The 23,981-nt window shown below is 37.4% G+C and overlaps 1 protein-coding gene across 6 annotated transcripts in view; it reads left to right on the top strand.

The window, feature by feature from the left end:
• LUC7L2 (LUC7 like 2, pre-mRNA splicing factor) overlaps positions 1-23,981 on the top strand; it is a 57,949-nt gene that overhangs the window by 10,548 nt on the left and 23,420 nt on the right. For 4 of the 6 annotated variants that reach the window (XM_047094685.1, XM_047094689.1, XM_047094688.1 and 1 more), the window contains 2 exons: positions 4,278-4,372; positions 23,486-23,584. In XM_047094685.1, the coding sequence (XP_046950641.1) occupies positions 4,278-4,372; positions 23,486-23,584 (194 nt within the window). Of the gene's footprint in view, positions 1-2,632; positions 2,704-4,277; positions 4,373-23,485; positions 23,585-23,981 lie in introns of all 6 variants that reach the window. The other 2 variants (XM_047094683.1, XM_047094686.1) reach the window with 1 other exon arrangement.

Raw genomic sequence — 23,981 nt, forward strand, 5'->3', positions numbered from 1 at the left:
CATTGGTAAAATAGCATGCACCATGTAAAACGATGTCAGATACGATATAGGCTGGTTTTCATTGTTGCTAGTACAATTTAGGTCTTAAGTCTGTTTCAGAAAAGGTAGGACCATAAAATAGTGGTGTTGGCATTTTGCAGTGGGCTTATTTTTCCCTCCCAACAGATTGGAGGGGATTTTGAGAATAGCAATATTTGAGTACAGTTTGGACAGGAGCCTTCTTTTTAGAGCGGCCTGTTGGCATTCCCCAAGTGAAACTGCTTCACTGCCATGTTAGGCCCTGTTAACTTGCTGAAAAACTTTTGAGAGGAATATTAGGCATTCCAGTTTTTATTGTACCCCTGCAATCAGGTATTCCCAAATACAAATTACAATTTGTGAAGCTCATGAAGGGGTTGAATCAAAGAGAGAGGTAAAATAAGTTGTTACTCTGAAGTTAGTTGCTTGGTAGGAAATATTGACAGAAATTTTGATGCTTGCATTCAGATGAAAGGCACTTTGCCCAGCAAAGTTCTCAGTCAAGTTTCTTATTCTACAAACTTGGCATTGTAGGTATGTACAAAGCCTAATTAATGTAGAGGTTATAGGGCAGAGCAACCTCCATACTTTTATGGTTAGGACATTGTGTTGCTATTAAATCACTTGATCTAATCTCTGCCCCATAATTTTTAAACTTTTTTTTTTAATTTTGTTTATATACTAAAAATCTGGATTGAAGAAAAAAAATGAAAAAAATTAAGAAATCAGGTATTACCCACACAATATTCTGACCCCAACTTTGCTCTTCCCTTACATTGAAGTCATTTGCCAAAGTAAAATAAGACTTGCCGTGTTTACCATTTCCTAAGCCTTTCTGCCTCTATAAACTCTGTCAAAGATAATACTCCAGTTTGGAATGTTCTTCTTCTTTCCTGTGGTTTAAGTCCTATCTTTTCTTTAAAATTGGGCTTCTACTTTTTGCATGAAGCCTTTTTTCTAACCTCTCCATCCTTGGTGGCCATTCTATAGCGTCTTAGAAGTATTGAAGTACTACTGTTAGTGAAACCCATTTGGCACTCGGGTCATGCTACCTTTATTACTTGTTAAATGTCCTCTTTCTCTCTCAGAATCATGGACTCCTTGAGGGTAGAGAGCTTCTAATTATATGCCTATTTGTAGCCCCATTGACTAGCCCAGAGGAGATACTTTCACTAATAGGTTTGATTCTGTGATTTGGATCCAATGTTAGTGTAAGAAGGTAATTGTTTTTTCATAAATCAGGTAATTTTTATATGAATATAGGCCCAGAAGACCCAAAGATAAAGTATATTGAATTCATAAAGTAATTCTTTGTATTCAAAGATTTGATTCATAATTGTTTTTTATTAATTGTAGTCTCCCTTCCCCCTACCAACACCCCCCCCCCCCATGGGCACTGTTTTACCTAGTTTCTTTTGAAAAACATGGTTTGGGCCAGATACCTTGACAGAAACCAAAATTACCAGTATTTTTATTTTAAAAATTCTTTGTTGATTTAGCCAAATTATACTTCCATGGTATATGCCCAAATAAATTAATGAAATACTGCTTGGTAGTGTAAACAAATTATTTTAAAATGTTAACCTTAAGACTCTTAAGTAAAGCTTTAAAAATACAAATAAACAGATACTTAGTTGCTAGTTCCTCAGGATATTTCTGTATCTTAAATTATTAGGGGTTTTATTATTTCATTGTCTTAAAGGTTTCTGTAATGCATAGGCTGATATTTGATAGCTGTATTTATTGTGTTTGCAGTTATCAAATGTTTTTAGAGCAAGTATTTTGAGGCACTGAGAAGTTACTTTAAAACACTTTTTGGCATTTATAGTAGATTCTTTTTGTAAAAACTCATCAGAGATAGTCTTTGCTAAATTCATATTTGGAATTGTTTATATTTCACCTGATAGCTGTGTCTTCAGGGCACATATATCTTAATGTTGTGATTTCTGAAGCAAAAACAGTCGCCCTACTTCACAAATGTTTGATTAGTAAGATTCCTAAGAACCTTGATTTTATTCTAAAGCCTGGTTTATAATAATCTTGAGCCATTAGTTTGACATAGCATTGAAACAGTACTCTTGTTACATACTAAAAAGCTTAGATATTGTAGCAGGGAGAGTCCTAGATATGAAAGGGTTTTTTTTTCCTACTTAAAACCTACATGATCTTTAAGTTTCTTAATATAATTTGGGTAGAGATTTTAAATAAGACAGTTTTTCTTACATGCCAGTAAGCAAAAAATGTCTAGTATATAGCATTGCCTTTCTGGTGCGAGCTTAACTTATTCTAATGTGAACTTACTTAGGCCCTCCCCAAAGTCTAAAATGAGGTAAAATTTTTAAGAAAGCATTTTTTAAAAACCCTAGTTGGCCCACAGAGCATTTCCTAGAGTTCCAGCATTGGACTTTTTCCTGTGGTCAATCATATTCTTTTGTAGGGTTACACTTGTTAAGTCAATATTTTGAAAAATAAAACACCCTGATTTTGTTCACTTTTGTTTTCATATACAAGAATCTTTACAGTCAACATGTACTTCTAGATGCTGTATTGAAATTGCTGGCAGAGTCTATTCTATACAAACTGAACAATCTGGCCCCTTGTTTTATTTGTAAAGGTTCAATGTATCTATGCCTGCCTACTTCAATCTGCAAGGGAGTGTCAGAAAGGCCCCGCATTCGCCGAGCCGTGAGTTATCACTAACTTTTCAGATGTGTTAATGAATGTGGAACAAAAGCAGTTGTGTTTAAAAGGAAAAAAGGACCATCAAAATAACCTTTATTATAGTAGCAGGCGTGAACACTAAATGATTTATTCCAAATTGTGGTGTCAAAAATAACCTACTTTAACTAGAGACTAGCCTCTAGAAAACCTATTGTTGAACTGCTCTGAAGCTATCATTTTAGCTATAAATTATTTTTCTTAAATATAATATACCCTGATTGCAAATTAGAGTGTTAAGTCTTTTTAACGGAGTTAAAACAATTTGAACAAAATCTTACCCCACCTGAAAATGACATATTTAGTTGACTGCATTAAGCTCTTCAAATAAGACCATGTGAAAGGGGTAAAGGCTTAACCTTTTTGTTGCTCACGTGTAAAAAACAAATTAAATAATTGGATCACTTCCTAGATGAGTTTTTGGAGTGCCCCAGGCATCACATGAAGTACAGAGGTTTTTATAATCTCTTTTGGTACCAACAGTTCTCGCTTCAGTAATTCATCAGTAGGTTTTCATTCATCAATGATGGTATCAATTTAAGGCTAAAATAAAACACATTTCTTAGGGTTGATCATTCTACATAGAGGAAACATCCTTAAGAGATTTTTCCCCCCCAAAGAGATTCTAAGCAAAAAAATTGTAACTAACATCTATATTTTGTTATTAGAGCTAGTTACCTTTATTTTTCTTAGACTCTTTAAAATTTGAGTTAGATAGGCCTATTTGATTAGCAGGTTGGATGCTTCTGTTGCTTAGGAGGTATATTGTGTTATATGAAGACAATAAATTTAAATGTACCCAGTTTGGCCATATATAGCACAGACCACCTAAAACGTGAAGGTATGGTACCTTTGGAGGCATTAAAGTTAACGTTTCATTTAGGCAATGTGCCTTTGTTTGACTGGTGTGTAAGTCCTTCTTCCAGGTTTGTACACTCTTAAACACGCTATTCTACCCTCTCTAACTCATCCCAGCAGCAAATGGGAGACACTTCAGCTGGAACAAAATAGTGGAAGAAATGGCGTCTGGGGTTCAGTGGGGATTCGCAGTGTGTATGCAATGTTTGCAAGATTACTTTTTATGTTTTTCAATTAATGTAAATAATTACAAAATAAATCTATGCTTAGCGTCAAGTAGGGAACATTGTATACCAGTAGAAACTCTCCTAGTGGGTCTGCTGCAAGTCGCTTAACCTCTTGGGGCCTCAATTTCCTCATCTGCAGTTTGAAGGAGTTGGACTCAATAATCTTTAAAGTCCATTCCTGCTCTGTATCCTATGCTTTTCTGAAGTACTCTGTTAACAATGCATTGCTTTCCCACTTTGACTATTTGAATTATATTTGCAGTACACATACTGCAGCTGCATGTCTAAAATAGTTTTTTCATGGGATATTATATAAAAAACTAATCCCTCTTGAGCTGATTTATAAATATATGTGTGTATAGCCACACAGAAAAAGCTAGTGATAGTAGGGCTCTCAGAAAGTAAGTATTTTCCAGTTGTCTAACCTTGAATGTTATTAACTTTCCTATATTACAGGAGATACTACTCGCCAACGAATCAAATTCAGTGATGACCGAGTGTGCAAGAGTCACCTTCTCAACTGTTGCCCCCATGATGTCCTCTCTGGAACTGTACGTATTTATTAAATCTATTGTTTGATTATTGGTATCCTTCGAAAATGAACTACTTGATAAAGACTTAATTCCTTGTCAAGTTATTATGTGGTGATTTTTAAAAACACTGTTAGAGGAGGTATTTGCATCCCTTATATTGTTTGAGTTTCCCAACTGCAAAAATGGGATTCCTCCCGAAAGTAGTTGCTGTGCTTTATCATTTTTTCCTTCTTCAGAGCAGTTTTTGGAAAAGCCTTTCTTATTTGGAATATAGAGGCAATTACTGCACTATAGTTGCACTTTTAGTTCCAAAATAATATAAATGATTTTTAAAATAGTTTTTTTTTTTTTTTTTTTACCGTTGGGCAGAGTAGACTTTTATCCAAAGCATTATATGTTAAGATTTGTGCACTTTATATTGTGGAAATCATAGTGGAGAAAACATTTTAGTAAATAAATTCACAGAGCTTAATTTGCTAGTAATGTTGTCACTTAAATTCATTTTATATTGCTGACTTCTAATGTAAAAGCTCGTTTAATTTAGATGCTATATCTAGTCATGTTGGTTGACCTTGGAGTATCATCATTTTTTTATTTTTCATCATTTTAATTTGAAAGATAAACCACATGATGATGGACCTGTTTAAATGGAACAAAGGATCTGATTTCCTGACTTGATGTGGTTGAAATGGTTACTCACTGTAAGAGCTTCCTTTCTCTGGGTAGCTGTGATGGCAGCTAAACATTTAGTTGGCTTTATTTCTCATTTGCCTGAAATGATGAAAAGCTTTCTGATTTCCATTTTCAGAAGTGATGAGTTCTTGTAGTTAAATTCGTCTAAATGAATGGTTTCTTCTTAATAGGAAGAACTAAATACCTCTAACAGATAGATACCAAGGCATATGCAGTAGGAAACACTTTTGTCTTATTCCAGTAGGAAAGACTGTGGAAACTGTATTATGTTAAAAGGGAAAAGAGAGCCTACGTTTAAAAACATGTAATACTTGAATTTTTTTTTTTTTTTAAGAATAACATAAGGTAAGAAATTAGATTCTGAGCATTTGAATTAGAACTATGACAGATAAGTTAGCCCTTGTATCTACTGGGTAATGTATTTTCTACTGTGATATAAAACATTTGAAATGTGAAAAATCGACAATTATCTGTAGTATCCTTTGATGATTCTTACTTACTATTGTAGTAAATTTAACAAAGTCATTTTATTTTATTTTTATTTATTTATTTATTTATTTTTTAAAAATTTTTTTTTTTCAACGTTTATTTATTTTTGGGACAGAGAGAGACAGAACATGAACGGGGGAGGGGCAGAGAGAGAGGGAGACACAGAATCGGAAACAGGCTCCAGGCTCCGAGCCATCAATCAGCCCAGAGCCTGACGCGGGGCTCGAACTCACGGACCGCGAGATCGTGACCTGGCTGAAGTCGGACGCTTAACCGACTGCACCACCCAGGCGCCCCTAAAGTCATTTTATTTAATGGCTAAGTTAATCACTTCAAATAGATTTTGAGAACGGGATTAATTACCAAAATGACAAATTTAGTTTTATTTTTTTTAAGACTTAAAACCAGCCATAGCAAGACTTGGACACAGTGTTATATTCTTCAGATATGGCATTATTAGTAAGAATCACAGTTGTGCTTTACATTTTATAATGTACATAGGCAATTACGCTTATTTCTTAAAACTATTTTGTGAGGTAAATGATTCACAGCCTTAATGTTCGTAGGTGAGTTGCTCAAAATCACATAGTTCTGTTGATTTAAAGTAAAACTGGGACCAAAACTGAATTTTATTCAGCATGTTTTCTACTCTAGGGAGTACTTAATTTTTCATTATGTTAAATAAAAAAAGATGAATGGTTGGTCTTGGACTTTCCTTCTTGTAAAGTTCTTGTCTGGTAGATTTATAAGATGCACATTTTCTCAAATGTTAACATCTCTGAAATGCACATTAAAAAATTTTTTTTTAATGTTTATTTTTATTTTTGAGAGAGAGATGGTGCAAGCAGGGGAGGGGCAGAGAGAGAGGGAGACACAGAATTCAAAGCAGGCTCTGTGCTGTCAGCACAGAGCCTGACACGGGGCTCAAACCCATGAACCCTGAGATCATGACCTGAGCCGAAGTTGGACGTTTAACCGACTGAGCAACCCAGGTGCTCCAGAAATACACATTTTAAATTGATGATAGAAAAAAGTATGAATTGGTTACTTTTTCTTATGGTACAGAATTGAATGCTGAGGCTTAAAATTGATGGTGCTTGGATTATATTAAAAACAGTTAACAAAAGCCCTTCTACATGTACTTGTCAGGGAAACTGTGGATGAAAATACCTCATTTTGTCAGTGTAATAGGCAAGAGATTGTCGTATGTAAGAATGAGATTAAGTAGTTGTGAACCTCTTTGAGAATTAATCAGAACTTTATAGATTGGCTATAGGACTTTGTGAGAATCCAGGGTTATAGAGTGGTCTCCTTGAGAACTCAAAACTATCCATAGTGTGACTTTCTCATGACCCTTATTAGGAAAAAGAGCTATTTATAACAGTTCATCCTGTGTACAGATGGTTTGTAATTACAGAGTTATGACTTCTTTAGCAACCAGTCTCTGTAGAACAACTCCTTTTCTGGCATAGTCTAACTATTCATACATTGTTAGCCTGTTTTCATTTGCCTTTACATTGAAATGCCTGCTTCTCTTTTGTTGTTGTTTTAACAAATTAGATGAAAAGAACTGAATTGTAACTCTTAATTTTATAATGCTTTTTCTTTGTTGCATAACTAAAGTTTACCCTTTGCTCAGATTTGTCACTTCCAACAGAATATGACTCACTAATACTCTAGATTATTTAGCAGAATACACAGAAATGTATTCTCTGGCATTTTTGGAGATGGAGAGTGTGATTTCTAAAAACGTACTCACAGCTATTAGTATGGAATATTTTTGGAATTTAGTTTGGTGAAAATGCTCTGTAATATTTTACCTTTCAGTAGTCTGATACTCTGGTATAACTAATTCATAAACTAATAAGAGGAGGTCAGGTGTACAACAGAGAGGCAAGTAATTGTGTATATGTTTATTTGGCTTATGATTTTTAAAGAAGTGCGACTGTTTCTTTATAACTGAGGAAGCTGCTTTATTTTAAAGGCTTGGGTTATTTTCATATTCCTCTATAATAGTGTCTTGCTTTAGTCTCATTCATTGCCTTCTTTAGACACGCTTGGTTTCTTCCTGTTCTAGTCACTATGCAAACAGTAGGCAGCATCTGCTTTCAGGTCAGGCAAAACAGAAACCTAAACAAAATTGTCCTTTTTTCTCCTAAATACATTATTTCTGGTACATACCTTCCCTGAAGAAAAATAAGTATATTGAAGTGCTCAAAAACATATCTTTCAGTCTGGTTCCTTGTGATCTAGGAAAAAGATGTGTAGTAGTAATAATTTATAGAAGCATTAAATCTAAAGCAGAGATGGTAACAGAAGCTTGAAATTAAGATCTACAGAGATGAAAATGTACACTCTCGGGGCGCCTGGGTGGCTCAGTCGGTTAAGCGGCTGACTTCGGCTCAGGTCACGATCTCGCGGTCCTCTCGCAGTCCGTGAGTTCGAGCCCCGCGTTGGGCTCTGTGCTGACAGCTCAGAGCCTGGAGCCTGTTTCAGATTCTGTCTCCCTCTCTCTCTGCCCCTCCCCTGTTCATGCTCTCTCTCTGTCTCAAAAATAAATAAACGTTAAAAAAATTTTTTTTAAAAAGAAAATGTACACTCTCATGATGTGCCTGTCCTAAAATCAGAAATGGCCACTACTAATTTTATTATAGCCATCATAGTACAGTTGTAGGATTGACAGGCGTCATGATTATAGTAGAAGGTCGTTATTTCATAGATGGGAAAAATTAAGGCTCAGAGAAGCTGTGCTTGTCAGATGTCTGACAGAATTATAGAAATACACACGAATCTTAAGAGTTATTTAAATCTCCTTTAAAAAAAATGTTTCTGTTAATTTTTTACATAGCACATTTACTTAAGGCAGTGACTTGTAGATGCTTCTGAAATGTCCTTGGAGGCATTTCATGCACTAAGAACATGGGGACAGGCCAGTCTTTACTATTTCAACTAGAATTTTACACATTTTAAGTATAGAGCTTTTCCATGAAAGTTTGTTTAAGTAAAGAGATTCTACTGCTGAGAAATAGAATTTAAAGTTTAAAATTGAGAAATATTAAGGGACAGGGATAAAGTAAAAATTTTCTCTGTCTTTTTGAAGTGATTAGGTAGGATTATTAGTTTCAAAAATTCTGAGTTGATTTTATAGTGCCCCAATAGGTTCTGAGATCATGACGTGAGTCGAAGTCAGGAGTTGGACACTTAACCACCTGAGCCATCCAGGCGCCCCTATCTGAAGTGTAGTTTTTACTAATTGAAACTCCTTTATTGTTTCTCTAAACTATTCTGTTTAAGGGCTGGTCTAAAATCAGTTACTTGGATACATACAAACCTGAACTTTAAAACTGCTGCAGTCTTGGTAGTACCTATGTAAGAGACCCATGAAAGTATGGAGAAGAAGAATAGGTGGTAAGAAAGAAAAACCACAAAATTTTCTCAACCAGCCACTAGAATGTAAGTTTCACAGTAAGAACAGGGATGTTTTGTTGAGCGCGGTGTCCCCAGCATCTAGAACACTGTCCCTCCGTTGTGTTGAATGAATAATTGATTTACCCAAAGTAGAACACTAAATAAATCTGTTACAGAACTAACTTAAGTTTCAAGAATTAATGATTGTTAGTGGGAAATGTGTTTTCTTGCAACTTCTGAGGAGTTGGGCAGTATCTTGGGTTCTTTGAGCTGCTGATTAGAATATGAAAGCAGTAGTTTCACATGCAGATGTGAAAAATTGGTTTGTAGATAAACAAATCAACAAATGGTTTGTTTAGGGCTGCTTTGGTATTTTTTTAAATTTCTTTTCTTAATGTTTATTTTTGAGAGAGTGCATGGGGGGACAGGGGCAGAGAGAGAGAGGGGGGGGACACAGAATCTGAAGCAGGCTCCAGGCTCTGAGCTGTCAGCACAGAGCCCGACGTGGAACCCAAACCCACAAACTGAGATCATGACCTGAGCTGAAGTCAGACGCCTAACCCACGGCCACTCAGGCGCCCCTGCTTTGGTATTTTTTTAAACAATTGTTTTTAACATTAGCCCACATTACTGACTTGATTTTTTTTTTTTTAATTTACATAACATTTCTAGAGCCTTCCCACTTTGTGAAAATTCCAGTTTTTGCAACCTAGGTTTTACCAGTTTTGGCTTTTGAAGTATATCATATATAATGTCTTCATATCAAGCAGGTTTGCTGTTTGTATTTTCTTCTCAGTCTGTTAAAAAAAAGTATGCGTTTCTTTTTTCTCATAGTATTATAAAAATATGCATTTCTTTAACAAGCACTTGGAGAAACTGCCTAAACCAAAAACACCTTTGGTGTCCAGGAAGTCAGAGGCACATTAAAAGCTTCCCACTGAGGGGCGCCTGGGTGGCGCAGTCGGTTAAGCGTCCGACTTCAGCCAGGTCACGATCTCGCGGTCCGGGAGTTCGAGCCCCGCGTCGGGCTCTGGGCTGATGGCTCAGAGCCTGGAGCCTGTTTCCGATTCTGTGTCTCCCTCTCTCTCTGCCCCTCCCCCGTTCATGCTCTGTCTCTCTCTGTCCCAAAAATAAATAAACGTTGAAAAAAAAAAAAGCTTCCCACTGAATAATTAAAACGTTAAAAACCAAGCCCTCAATATTGTTTATAGCTTTATTGGCAAAGTAGCACATGAATATCCTAAACTATTCAACTTGGGGTACCTATAACCTTGGGAAGTAACCTTTTTTTTTCATACTGAATAATATTGCAGTCATTCATTCTATATACTTAAAATAATACACTTGAGGCTTGTGGAAGTGATTTTTTTTTTTAATTTTTTTAACATGTTTTATTTATTTTTATGAGACAGAGCATGAGCAGGAGAGGGACAGAGAGAGGGAGACACAGAATCCGAAGCAGGCTCCAGGTTCTGAGCTATCAGCACAGAGCCCAATGTGGGGCTCGAACTCACAAACCATGAGATCATGACCTGAGCTGAGGTCAGATACTTAACTGACTGAGCCACCCAGGCACCCCTGAAGTGATTTTTTTTTTTTAAAAGGTGATCCAGAGACCATGTATTCTAGAATCTTGTTATAGTTTTAGTATGACTTTAGTTGAGGTTGCTCAGCAAATTTGTTACTTAGATTAATGGCTAAATACAAATACAGGGACACCTGGGTGGCTCAGTTGGTTGAGCGTCTGACTTTGGCTCAGGTCATGATCTTGCAGTCTGCGAGTTCGAGCCCCGCATCAGGCTCTGTGCTGACCGCTCAGAGCTTGGAGCCTGCTTCAGATTCTGTGTCTCCCTCTCTCTCTGCCCCTCCCCCACTCATGCTTGCTCGTGTGCTCTCTCTCTCTGTCAAAAATAAATAAACATTAAAAAAAAATTTTAAAAAATACAAATACACAGTTGACTGCTGACCAGCACAGGTCTAGGGGTGCTGAGCCCTGCACAGGCATAAATCCCTGTGTAACTTTTGACTTCCCCAAAACTGAACTACTGATACCCTGTTGTTGACTGGAAACCTTACCAATAACATTAACAGTCCATTGGCAATATTTTGCATGTATTGTATATATGTATTATATACTGTATTCTTACAATCAACCAGAAAAAATATTAATAAAGTCATGAAGATATATTTACAGTATGGTACTATAAAAAAATCTACATATAAGTGGATCCATAGCAGTTCATTAAAAAAAATTTTTTTTAATGTTTATTTTTGAAGACAGAGACATTTTGTGAGCAGGGGAGGGACAGAGAGGGAGAGACAGAATCCGAAGCAGGCTTCAGCCTCTGAGCTGTCAGCACAGAACCCGATGTGGGGCTTGAACCCACAAACCATGAGATCATGACCTGAGCCAAGGTCAGTGCTCAATCGACTGAGCCATACAGGCACCCTTTTTTTAACTTCTTTAATAGAAAATTTCAACTACAAATAAAAATATAATTGTGTAATGAATTTCATGTACCCATACAGCAACTTCAATAAATCTTTTACCACATAGCTGCCTTATTTATAATCACTTATGTCCTTTGGTTTGTTTTTTTGAAGCAAATTTTAAATCTTGGACTTAACCTGATAGGATGAGTCTTGAAACAGTATAAAGTAGTAAAGATCAATTTTTTGGGGGGCGCCTAGGTGGCTCAGTTAAGCGTCAGACTTTGGCTCAGGTCATGATCTCCCAGTTTGTGGGTTCAAGCCCTGTGTTGGGCTCTGTGCTGACAGCTCAAAACCTGGAGCCTGCTATGGATTCTGTGTCTCCCTCCTCTGGCCCTCCCTCACTCATGCTCTGTCTCTCTGTCTCTCTCTCAAAATAAATAAACATAAATTTTTTTTAAGCAGATTGTTTTTCATAGTTTGGTACATGATTAACATATTTCAGTGTCACATTTACTTCTCTGTACAATGATTCTCAATAAATGCTTATTACCTGAGAACCTCAAATCATCCTCCAGGTATTCCTTGAATTCTTCAGATCTGTTTTAGAGATAGGTACAGTTTTGTAAACTGCGTTTTAACAAGTCTGAGGAAACTAGTGTCTCTCTGAAGCTATTTAATGAAAAAGAGAGGATGGAGTTATAAATGCATCATTTGGAGGATGAAGACAGTGAACACAGAATGGAACAAGCCCATGATAATAAATGAAAACTCGAAACAAATATTTGTTGTACGGGGATTAAACTACAAACATCAAGCAAACTCACAGATTCTCTCACTGGAAATACTTTTTTTTTTTTAGTTTATTTTGAGAGAGAGCCCATGCATATGCGAGGGAGGGGCAGAGAGAGGGAGAAAGAATGGCAAGCAGGCTCCGTGCTGTCAGCATGAAACCCAACATGCGTCTTGATTTCACTGAGCTGTGCGATCATGACCTGAGCCCAAATCATGCGTTGGACGCTTAACTAACTGAGCCACCCAGGTGCCCCTGGAAATATTTTTTAAATTGATGAATTCTACCTTGATGTGCAAAGACAGATGTCTTAAGAAAAATCCTTTTTAGTTCGACGATTCTCATTAAGGGAACTTGTAAAAGCATTTTTGTTTGTTTTTTGACCTGTATAGAGTTAAATATCTTGAATGTATTTTGTCCCATAGACATAGCTGGTCTACAGGATCAAAAAATATAGGCATAAATATTAATTTATTTGGATCATTTTATTTGTAAAATTTCCAAATTTAGGTTTTTCTGTTTTTTCCCTTTTATGATATTTATTACAGTGTTTGGAGTAATGGCATTTAAGTAATATTGAAATTAAGAGGAGGAAGAAATAGAAAAAAGGGAGCAAGAGATACTAGGCTAGTGAGGGTTGAATGGAGAAGGTAAAGGATTTACAGTAAAGATTAACAAAAAATTTTTCTCCAAAAGGTGATTTATTTTTTCATCTCTTTGGGAGTGGTACTGATTGCTGTGAACAACATTCATTCATTCGCCTAACAAGTACTTATTGAGGACATACTATGTGCGGTGTTGGGGATACAGAAGTGAACACGGGTTTCTCCTTTAGTGGTAGGAGCTTGCATTCTGATGTTGGAGACACACACTAAGTGAAAAGAAATAATGTGATTTCAGGTAGTGATTTAAGTTGCCAGAGGAAAAAACGCATGGTTAGGTAATTTAGACAGTCTGAGACAGTGGTCCAGAAGCTACTCAGGGTGGTTAGAGAAAACTTTTTTGATGAAATGACATTTAAAGAGATCTAAATGTTAAGAAATTTAAGCCAGTCATTTCTAAGTGGAAATAAACTTCGCGTATGTTGCTTCCCCACAGAAACTTTGGGTGTTTCCCTGTTATACATACGGCCCCCAATGTAAAATCCTTAGACCAATCTACCTCTTCCTTGAATGGATAAATCAGTTTGGTCCTCTCTTTTTCCCAGACTGATTAAAAAAAAAATTTTTTTTTTAATATTTATTTTTGAGAGAGAGAGCGAGACAGAGTGTGACGGGAGGGGCAGAGAGAGAGGGGGAGACAGAATCCGAAGCAGGCTCTTGGCTCTGAGCTGTCAGCACAGAGCCCGACGCAGGGCTTGAAGTCACAAACTGCGATCATGACCTGAGCCAACGTCAGATGCTCAACCAACTGAGCCACCCACGCGCCCCATTTACCAGACTGACTTATTCATTGTTGTCTATTTTCCTTCCCCAGTGTGCTTCTTATTTTTGCATCTCTTTCTTTTCCTGGGATAACTTTTCTCCTTTACACATTTGAATCCTGCTTGGCTTAGTACGTGTGATTGCCTAAGCCTGTAGCTGTTTAGCCTCTGACCCCTTCATATAGCACCTGCTCTCCATACTGCTGAATAGGCACTTGTTAGTTCATCTTGTTTATATGTGTGTTCTCTCTCTGTCTTGTCTCCGACAGTATAGTCTTTGTAAAGCAAGGATTTTTGTTTCAGTGTTACCTAGATATCTTTGCATATGTTGGTTTGAAATGGATAAGAAAGTATTCTCTGCTATGTTCATCAAAAAACATTACCAAGGGGCTTCTGGGTGGCTCAGTTGGTAAAATGGCTAACTCTTGATTTGGGCTTAGGTCATGATCTCACAGTTTGTGATTTGAGTGCTGTGTTCAAGTTCATTGTGCTGAAAGTGCAGAGCCTACTTGGGGTTCAGTCTCCTCTCTGCCCCTTCCCCGCAGGCGCACGCAGATTCTCTCTCTCAAAAAAAAAATTAAATAAATAAATCCAGCAACCACCAATATTAAGAAAAGCTAGAAGAGGAGCTTTATTTTTCTTTATCCACTCAGGGAAAAATGGACTTGGAAGTGGAACATACGAGTGGGAACAGGTAGTTACTAAATAGGAAGTGGTAAAAAGCAGGAACTACTCTGCATGCACAGTGTGCCCCTTCCCTCTTCACCCAATAGTCATGTTGGACTTGTTAGTTTGAATGCCAGGATTGGAATTAGGAAAGAAAAAGCTTAATTTATTTATGTGTTTATTTATGTGTTTATTTTAAATCTTTATTTTTGAGAGAGAGAGTGTGAGCAGGGGAGGGGCAGAGAGAGAGAGGCAGACACAGAATCTGAAGCAGTTCTCCAGGCTCTGAGCTATCAGCACAGACCTGACGCAGGGCTTGAACCCACGAACTAGGAAATCATAACCTGAGCCGAAGTCTGAGGCTTAACTGGCTGAGCCACCCAGGCGCCCTACTTAATTTTTATTTTTTAAGATAATATGTCATAACTTAAACTCATACCCAAGTTTTGTTATTTCAAGGGTTTGCCATATTAGACGACTTTCTCTTGTTCTTGAGCTGGGGCTTAACTCAAACATTGAACATGTATGGAAGAGAGATTTTACAAATGTGAAGAGAGAAAGTGAAGGTGCAAGAAGAATCAAAATGTAGGCAATTTGTTTTAGAAAATAGCATTGGCATTGGAAGGTATATGGAAGGGTTCAAATGGCCACAGGTTTGTATTTCCTGTGCGCTCTGTCCTGCTGTCATGTCACTGTTTCACTTGTTCTCTAGCTGGTGTGTATTCCTTTTAGCACTTTACCATTGTTGCTATCTATTCTTTGATACCTTGCTATTTTTCTACTGTGAATTATTTATCATATTTCTATGTCTTTCACTCTTGAGACTCTTAAAATAGTGTAAGACAACATCATAAAAAGACAAGTAGGAAGAATTATTTTAAACAGACTAAGCAGTATAAATAAGTGAATGAATTAAAACCAGGTTAAATAACAGTGAAACTATTGCTCTAATGAACACAGGTTTTTAGAAAGTTAAATAAAAATTACCAAGCAGTGGGGGAGAAAATTACCAAGCAGTGGGGTTTGTTTTTAAATTTTAAGTATGATAATAGAAATTTATACTGTTCTTCCCCAGCATTCTTGCTCACCTTCCTTAAATTTTCCTGTGGCAGTATACTATTATCTTGCAGGTGGTACTGTTCTTTAGAAATAGTTTTCAGAATTTTGTTAATAAATTGACTTAGGGAGGTCAGATGTGGGTTTCTATATAATTTTTTAAAGAGGGTCTCCTAGAAGAATAATTGAGATGTAATTCTAAGGAGAAATATGTCAATCTGTCTGTTTGGAAAACTTAATTGGATAAAGAAAGCCCATACTGGACACTGCTACTTAGATGTCCTATTATATCACATTACACATGTCCAGACAAATGTTTTCCATCACAGACCAGCTCTCCCGATTTATTTAGTTTCTTTCTTTTGGTGGCGTCATTGTTTGCTCATGTTTGAAATACTTGAAGCCTTGGTTAAGATTCCTGACTTTCTCCTCTCCACACTTCATTTCCAGTTAGTTAATTGATTAGGTGGTAGTTCCATTTAATTAGTTGTTTGAGAATCATTGTGTTATTGAAAGAATATTGAGTGATATTAAGGACTGGACTTAAATTTTTACTCCTGCTAAGCTTATAATCTTAGCCTTATGATCTTAAGATTTCTCTGAGCCTTGGGGCGCCTGGGTGGCGCAGTCGGTTAAGCGTCCGACTTCAGCCAGGTCACGATCTCGCGGTCCGTGAGTTTGAGCCCCGCGTCGGGCTCTGGGCTGATGGCTCGGAGCCTGGAGCCTGTTTCCGATTCTGTGTCTCCCTCTCTCTCTGCCCCTCCCCCGTTCATGCTCTGTCTCTCTCTGTCCCAAAAATAAATAAACGTTGAAAAAAAAAATGTTAAAAAAAAAAGATTTCTCTGAGCCTTGATTTCCATTTTTATAGGAAGGTAGTCGTGCAATAGATTTCAGAGATCCTTCCCATCTTTAAAATGGTTTTACTCCTCTTTAGCCCCTTATTTTACCTCCATTACCTGCCTTCTCTTTTCTTTTCTGATTTGATACTAAGGATTTATTTCTGGCTTATATTAGCCTTTCCCACCCTTGATCTCTTTCTTCTGGTCAGTCCATCTAGTAGTGTGGTGTTAATGCTTTTAAAATACAGATTTTATCACGTCATATTTCTGTCCAAGTAGTCAAGCATTCCTGTTTGCCTAATAGAGCAAATTCCACATGTTGATTTGTATTCAGAATTTCCCATGATCTAGTCAGAGTTCGTAATTGGATTGATAAAGCAATCCTGAAGTGTTTGAGAAAAGACAAGTTTGGACAGACTTAGGGAATTTACCAGTGTTAAATGGATAATGACATGTAAAGGGAGGTCTTGTGTGTTGCTGAGTACCCATTGTATCTTATTTTGTTAATTACTTAGACAATATAGTCTTCGAGTATAAGTGAAAACATAAAATATGAATAATTACTATTAGATGTCATCCCCCATCCCAAACCTAAACCTTTTTCACTCTCTTTTCTGTACATTTACAAGTATGTGTGAGTGTGTTTTAACAAATGGCATTATATTGTTTGATTTGTTTTTTGTTTTTGTTTTTTTTTTTTTTAAATTTTTTTTTTCAACGTTTATTTATTTTTGGGACAGAGAGAGACAGAGCATGAACAGGGGAGGGGCAGAGAGAGAGGCAGACACAGAATCGGAAACAGGCTCCAGGCTCCGAGCCATCAGCCCAGAGCCCGACGCGGGGCTCGAACTCACAGACCGCGAGATCGTGACCTGGCTGAAGTCGGATGCCTAACCGACTGCGCCACCCAGGCGCCCCAGTTTTTTGTTTTTTTTTTAACTTGGAGAAGTTTCAAATTACTGGTCTATATTTTATTTATTAAAAAAATTTTTTTAAATGTTTTTATTTATTTTTGAGACAGAGAGAGCATGAACAGGGGAGGGGTGGAGAGAGAGGGAGACACAGAATCTGAAGCAGGCTCCACATTCTGAGCTGTCAGCACAGAGCCCGACGCAGGGCTCAAACTCACAGACTGTGAGATCAGTGAGACCGAAGTCAGACACTCAACCAACTGAGCCACCCAGGCGCCCAGTGGTCTATGTTTTTAAAACATGTCTCTATATTTCATAATATGGCTGTTTCCTAAAGTATTTATTCAGTGATTATTAATATGTTAATAGTTTTTGGTTTTGGTGCACAGTGTGGCAATGAAATCTTTGTACTTCTTTGTGTATCTTTGCAACCGTTGCTTTAGTTTGATGTCTAGAGAGTATAAATTCCTTGATAGAAGGAATGATAATACTGTTTTATAATTCCCCTTAGGATCTAGCTCATGGGCCTGAGCAAATGTACTAAATACAACAAAGCAAGAATATTGCAATTCTTGAAGTAGTTACTGTGCCTAGTTTCTATCACAGATTTATTCATTAACCTATTACTGCCGTTCGTTTACACCTGGCAGCACACTAAAATGTATATAATATATACGTATAACTATAATACCATGTTTGTTGATTTTGATGTATAATTTCCACATGCTTCTGTTCCTATTATGTAGATTTTTTTGGTCCAAAATTAAAGTGACTTCATTGATTTTTTTTTTCTTCTGACTTTAAGAATAATACTAGTTCATTGCATTTAATTCAGCCAATATCAAACAGCAGTGCTTCCATGAATTTACAAAAATGGCATTTTTATTGCATTTTTCTTTGCCATCTCTTTACTACACTTAGTATCAAGATCATCATTTCTCTTGGCTATATAATGTGTTATATGGCTGTTCCATAATTCAGTTAATCAAATTTCTGTTCCTAGGCTCTTAAAATGTCTCTAATTTTTTACATCAAAAATATCATTGTTAAACTTCTGTCTGTTTAACCTCTGTGTACTTATTTCATTGTTTTTCCAAGTTCTTAGAATTCCTTATGTTAAATCGTCAAGTTTATTTAGTAGTCATGGGTTGTGTAAAACCTGGTCTTTTATGTAGGAAGGGAAAAATGAGAGAAGCCATTTTCCTCATGAAGCTTAAAGTCCACTTAAGGAGATAACCTTCATTTTTGGAATTTCAAAACAACACTTAAAAAAGCACTTAACAGGGGTGCCTGGATGGCTCAGTCAGTTAAACATCTGACTTCGGCTTAGGTCATGATCTTGTGATTCATGAGTAGTGAGTATAAGCCTCGCATTGGGCTCTGTGCTGACAGCTCAGAGCCTGGAGCCTGCTTCTGATTCCGTGTCTCCCTTTCTCTCTGCCTCTCCCCACTGCGCGCATTCTCTATCTCAAAAATAAATGAACGTTAAAGAATATATGTATACGTTAAAAAAAAAACAAAGCACTTAACAGAATCAAGTTTGTTAAACAGTGAAAGGTAGTACAAAGTGTTGAGAGGTTGTAAGAGAAGTTGCCAGAATCATATATAGTTATTTGGTCAAGACTTCATGGAGGAAGTAGATTTAAGACGGAGGAGACAAAATGCAGAACTGATTTTATTCAATTAAAAGTTTAAGTATTTTGGGGTACCCAAGTGGCATAGTTGAGTGTCCGACTTTTGATTCTCCTCAAGTCATGATATCAGAGTTGTGGGATTGAGCCCTGCATCAGTCTCTGCCGAGTGTGGAGCCTGTTTAGGATTTGCTCTCTTTTCCCCCTTCCCTCTCCACCACTCATGTGCTCTTTCTCTAAAATAAAAAAAATTAAAAAGCATTTTTCCCATTTACAATCTGAGAATTTAGATGCCTTTTAATTAAAACACCAAGAATAATAAACTTGTGGGAAGAATTTAATTATGAAGTAAATTACTTGTTAAATTTAAAACTCAAATCTCTTCCTATGGCTTTCATCACAAATAGAGCCATTATAAGTTAAAATAAATAGCCAAACATTTTATTTGTTCACTTTGAAGCTTAATTATGTCAGAAGAGAAGCAGGGGCAAATATCTGTGCACTTTGTGTTCAAAGTACTCTTGAACCATCAGTGAAGAAGTCAGGATTGATTTGGTTTTTATTTATCTTGCCCTTTTTTTTTAATGTTTAATTCTTGAGAGAGAGAGACAGAGAGAGACAGAGCATGAGTGGGGGAGGGGTAGAGACAGAGAGAGAGACACAGAATCTGAAGTAGGCTCTAGGCTCTGAGCTGTTAGCCCAGAGCCCCATTCGGGGCTTGAACTTGGGAACGGTGAGATCATGGCCTGAGCCAAAGTTGGATGATTAACCAACTGAGCCACCCAGGTGCCCTGGGATTGATTTGGCTTTTGAGGATTGGTTCATAGTTGGTCATAGTGTGGTTCTACCATGGTTCCCTTTGTAGTGGCTTTTTAATTTGATGACTGGTGTCCTGGAGAGCATTAACATGGGCATACTTACCCCTCACTCTCTTTTACAGTAGCAGGTACTTGTGTTTATTTTGGCTTGCTTGTTTTTCATTTTAAATACTCTCTGCATGCATGTACATGCTCAGTCATGATGATCTGGACAGGAAGACAGATGACTAGTATCTAGAATTCTGAAAATTCTGCCTATACCTACTGTCCTGCTAAATCCTTGAGGGATAAGCACTGAGGCCATATACATACATACATACATACATACATACATACATACATACAGATAAATAAATAAACAAACAGCTACTGCATTTCCTAACGTTTTGGCCCCCAAATCTGCTGTTGTAAGCAAGCCTAGCTGTAGGGCTCATGGTCGAGGATAGCATCAAGCCCAGGTGGTCTACTTCCTGGAGGACAGTAGCACATAGGAAAAAAGAGAGAAGAGCTTTAACTACTTATACTTAGAAAGGAAAGGAGTCCCAGCCAAGTTGTTAATCCATGGAGAGGCAAAGACCTTCCCCTTGAGAGCTCAGACCCGGAGCTTTTGTCCTGGGTTGCATCTTTTTTTAAAAAAAAATTTTTTTAACGTTTATTTATTTATAAGAGAGCCATGAGCTGGGAAGGGGATGCGGGGCGGGGGGGGCGGGGGTGGGCGGGGGTCACAGATTCCGAAGCAGGCTCCAGGCTCCGAGCTGTCAGCACAGAGCCTGACGCGGGGCTCAAACCCATGAAGCATGAGATCATGACCTGAACCAAAGTCAGCCGCCTAACTAAGTCACCCAGGTGCCCTCCCCCCCCTTTTTTAAATGTTTGTCTATTTTTAAGAGACAGAATGCAAGTGGGGGAGGGGCAGAGAGCAGGAGACACAGAATCCAAAGCAGGCTCCAGGCTCCAAGGTAACAGCAGAGAACCCAGTGCCAGGCTCGAACTCATGAACCATGAGATCATGACCTGATGTTGAAGTTGTATGCTTAATTGACTCAACCACCCAGGAGCCCCACGTCCTGGGTTGCATCTTGACCACCCTTGCTTGTTAAGCTCAGGGTTCCCTGTGCCAAATGTTGTTCTTTGTCCTCTTTTACCAGTTTGATTCATTCAAAAGATATTATTAAACATTCCTATATACCAGGCCACAGGTACATAGTATATAAAACAGATAAAAAAAATCCTTGTCTTTGTGAAGCTCACATTCTAGTAAGGTATTAAAAAATTTCCCCCTTCCACAAATCCTCCTCCAAGGCATCCAACTCTCCTCCTCTTACCAAAATTCCACCCTTACTACAGTGGTATAATTGTGTCCTTTTTGTGTTCATTTTGTCTTGATCCACATAGTTGGGGTTTTTCCTTTTGTTGGTTATATGATGTAAATTTAAAGATAAGAGTGGGGGAATTCCTGCCAATGTTTAGTATGGGTGGGTAACAGATGTTTAAAACACAGTGAGACAAGATTTATACACTACTTTTAGATCTTTGTGAGAACAGATTGGAAATATAGTTAAGCAGAGGATAAAGATAGGAAGATAACTAGAGGAAAGGCAGTGTAGATAACTGCTTTGAGTATCTACAGTATGTAGAGGTTGTAGGGAGTGATTGTTACCTAGAAATATTAAAAGGTAAGTTAGTACCGATTTAATTGGAACTGGCATGGTTTTAGACTAGAAATCAGTTTAACCAGATTTTCTAGTAAGTACCTGGAATAAAGCCATCTTTCTAGGCCTTAATTCTTTGTCTGGAGAATGGGAGTAAAACTAGATCAGTGAGTGGTTCCCAACACTGTACATTAAAAACACCGGAGAGGCTTTTATAATTCTTTCTTTGGACAGTGGGGCTTGGACCTATTTTCAAATTCTTGCATCTGTATTACCCTGGGTCTAGGTTAAGAACCACTGCATTGGATCATTGGCATTTCCAACTGTGACATCATAACATTTTAGGAAATAAGTATAGCATCCCATTAACCACTATAGCTATAGAAATACACATATAAAGGGAGTTGTTGGAGTGATTAATGTTAAGATATCGATTAAGAAACACACTGGTGTAGCAAAGATGGTAACAGCCTTCTTTTGCAGTTAACTTCTTTCATTTCTGTCTTACTTTCCTACAATTTTAAGACTGTTAAACTTTTTTCTATAGGTTTTTAAAAATGCCACTTGATAAGCAGCTTTGAATTTCCACACATCAACAAGTTTCAGTTGGCTGTTTATTGTCATTAGAAGACTTCTTAACTAACCCATAGACTTATGAATGAGAGTAACAAGTGGAGCTTGGAAAAATCTCAGCATCCTTGGCAGTGCAGTGATCCGTGCTAGTCTTCAAGTGTGATAAGGACTTTTATTATACTAGTGAATATTCCTTATTATTTCTCAAAGGATCGCTTTGAAGATATTGTCTGTATTTTCCCATTCATTCTTTTTATGTAATTAAAAATTGAGGTAATAGTTTTACAGAGGAACTTATTATTTTTGTCATAAAGTCTCACTTGGAAAGAGGAAGCTACCTGATAGTACCTGATATTCTTTTCCTCAGTATCCTAGATAATTGGTTGTCTAAACCATATTCGAATCTTTCCATTATCGGGGAACTCACTAACTCTTGAGGAAGATTTTTTCTTTTTAATGTTTGAGAGAGAGAGAGTACGTGCATGAGCGGGAGAGGGGCAGAGAGAGAGAGAGAAAAATCCCAAGTAGGCTCCATGCTCCATCCATCACTTGAACCAAAATCAAGAGTGAGATGCTTAACCAACTGAGCCACCCAGGTGCCTCTTGAGGAAGAGAGGGAGGATTCCAGGCTGGCTCTGTGCTGTCAGCTTGGAGCCCTTCAAGGGCCTGGAACCCACAAACCATGAGATTATGACTTGAGCTGAAATCAGGAAGTCAGACACTTAACAGACTGAGCCACTCAGGCACCCTGACTGGTATGTTTTTAAATTTGTCTTAATTTTCTGTTCATAGCTAATTATTTGTAAATTTGTCTTCTTAGATATGACTATAGGACTTCATATTTATTTATTTTAAATTTTATCTGGTCTATTCTTTTGAATATTACCTTTTTTAAGTTTATTTTTAATTTTTTATTAATGTTTTTGAGAGAGAGAGCACACAAGCAGGGGAGGGGCAGAGAGAGAAACATAATTCACAGCAGGCTCCAGGCTCTGAGCTGTCTGCACAGAGCCAGACATTGGGCTCTAACTCACAGACCGCAAGAGAGCGAGCAGGCACGCAAGCGAGCAGGGGAGGGGGAGAGAGAGAATCCCTAGCAGTCTCCATGCTGTCAACAATAGAGCCTGATATGGAGCTCAAACCCACAAACTGAGATCATGACCTGAGCCAAAACCAGGAGTCAGATACTTAACCAATTGAGCCACCCCGGCGCCCCTACGTATGCTTGTTAATAGGGTTAGGTACTGATTCTTTGTGAACTTCTGTTGAGTCTTAATAAATTTCTTTTTACTAGTTCACCTGCAGTCTTGTCTGAAATCCAGATTGAGGTTACTGGTCTCATGTTTTGAGGACTCCATCTTTATTTGAAAATCAGAATGTTCTTCAAAGAATACTGACTATAATTCGGCAGTCTGATTTACATATTCTTTTAGTTTGATTTTAAATTAATGTTATCTTTTCTGTGTTAATGGGCTGCTAGAAGCTTGTTTTAGATTCTGGCTGTTTTCCTTGTCCATGTGTTCTTAGGTACAAAAGTGATCACTCCTTCCATCTGCTGGTGGTCAGAATTGATGTTATTTTTTTCTGGCACCAAGTTTTATACTTGTCTATGAAATTTCGTAATTTGGAAGTCCGTAAATAAAGAAGCACCTGTGAGACTTAATATGTAATTTGAAGAGAACTGTGATTGTTAATGAATTTTTGCAAAATGTGTTTGCTCTATCAATAATGTCTTTTTTTTTCCCCTAGAGAATGGATCTTGGAGAGTGTCTCAAAGTCCATGACCTGGCTTTAAGAGCAGATTATGAAATTGCATCCAAAGAACAAGATTTTTTCTTTGAACTTGATGTATGTGATTTTTGCTTTAATGGGTTAGATTATTTTTTGCAGTAAAACATTTTGAATATGGATTAATATCTCTACAGGCAAAGGCTCTTAGCAAATTAATCTTTTTGGTTATATGAAGGACAGTACTAAATTAAGATGCTTTGTTGACTAGCAACATTTTTTTTAAGACTTTATTTATTTATTTTTTTTAAACTTTATTATTTTGGAAGAGAGCACAGGTAGGGGAGGGACAGAGAGAGAAAGGGAGAGAGAGAATCCCAAGCAGGTTCTGTGCTGCTAGTGCAGGCCCGACGTGGGGCTCAAACTCACAAAACCATGAGATAATGACCTGAGCTGAAACCAAGAGTCCGATGCTTAAATGACAGAGCCACCCAGATGTCCCAATGAGCAACATTTT

The sequence above is a fragment of the Lynx rufus genome, unplaced genomic scaffold, assembly GCF_022079265.1.
Source record: "Lynx rufus isolate CCGP_SWC_20201006 ecotype Redwood Valley unplaced genomic scaffold, mLynRuf1.p SCAF_4, whole genome shotgun sequence".
Lineage (NCBI taxonomy): Eukaryota > Metazoa > Chordata > Mammalia > Carnivora > Felidae > Lynx > Lynx rufus.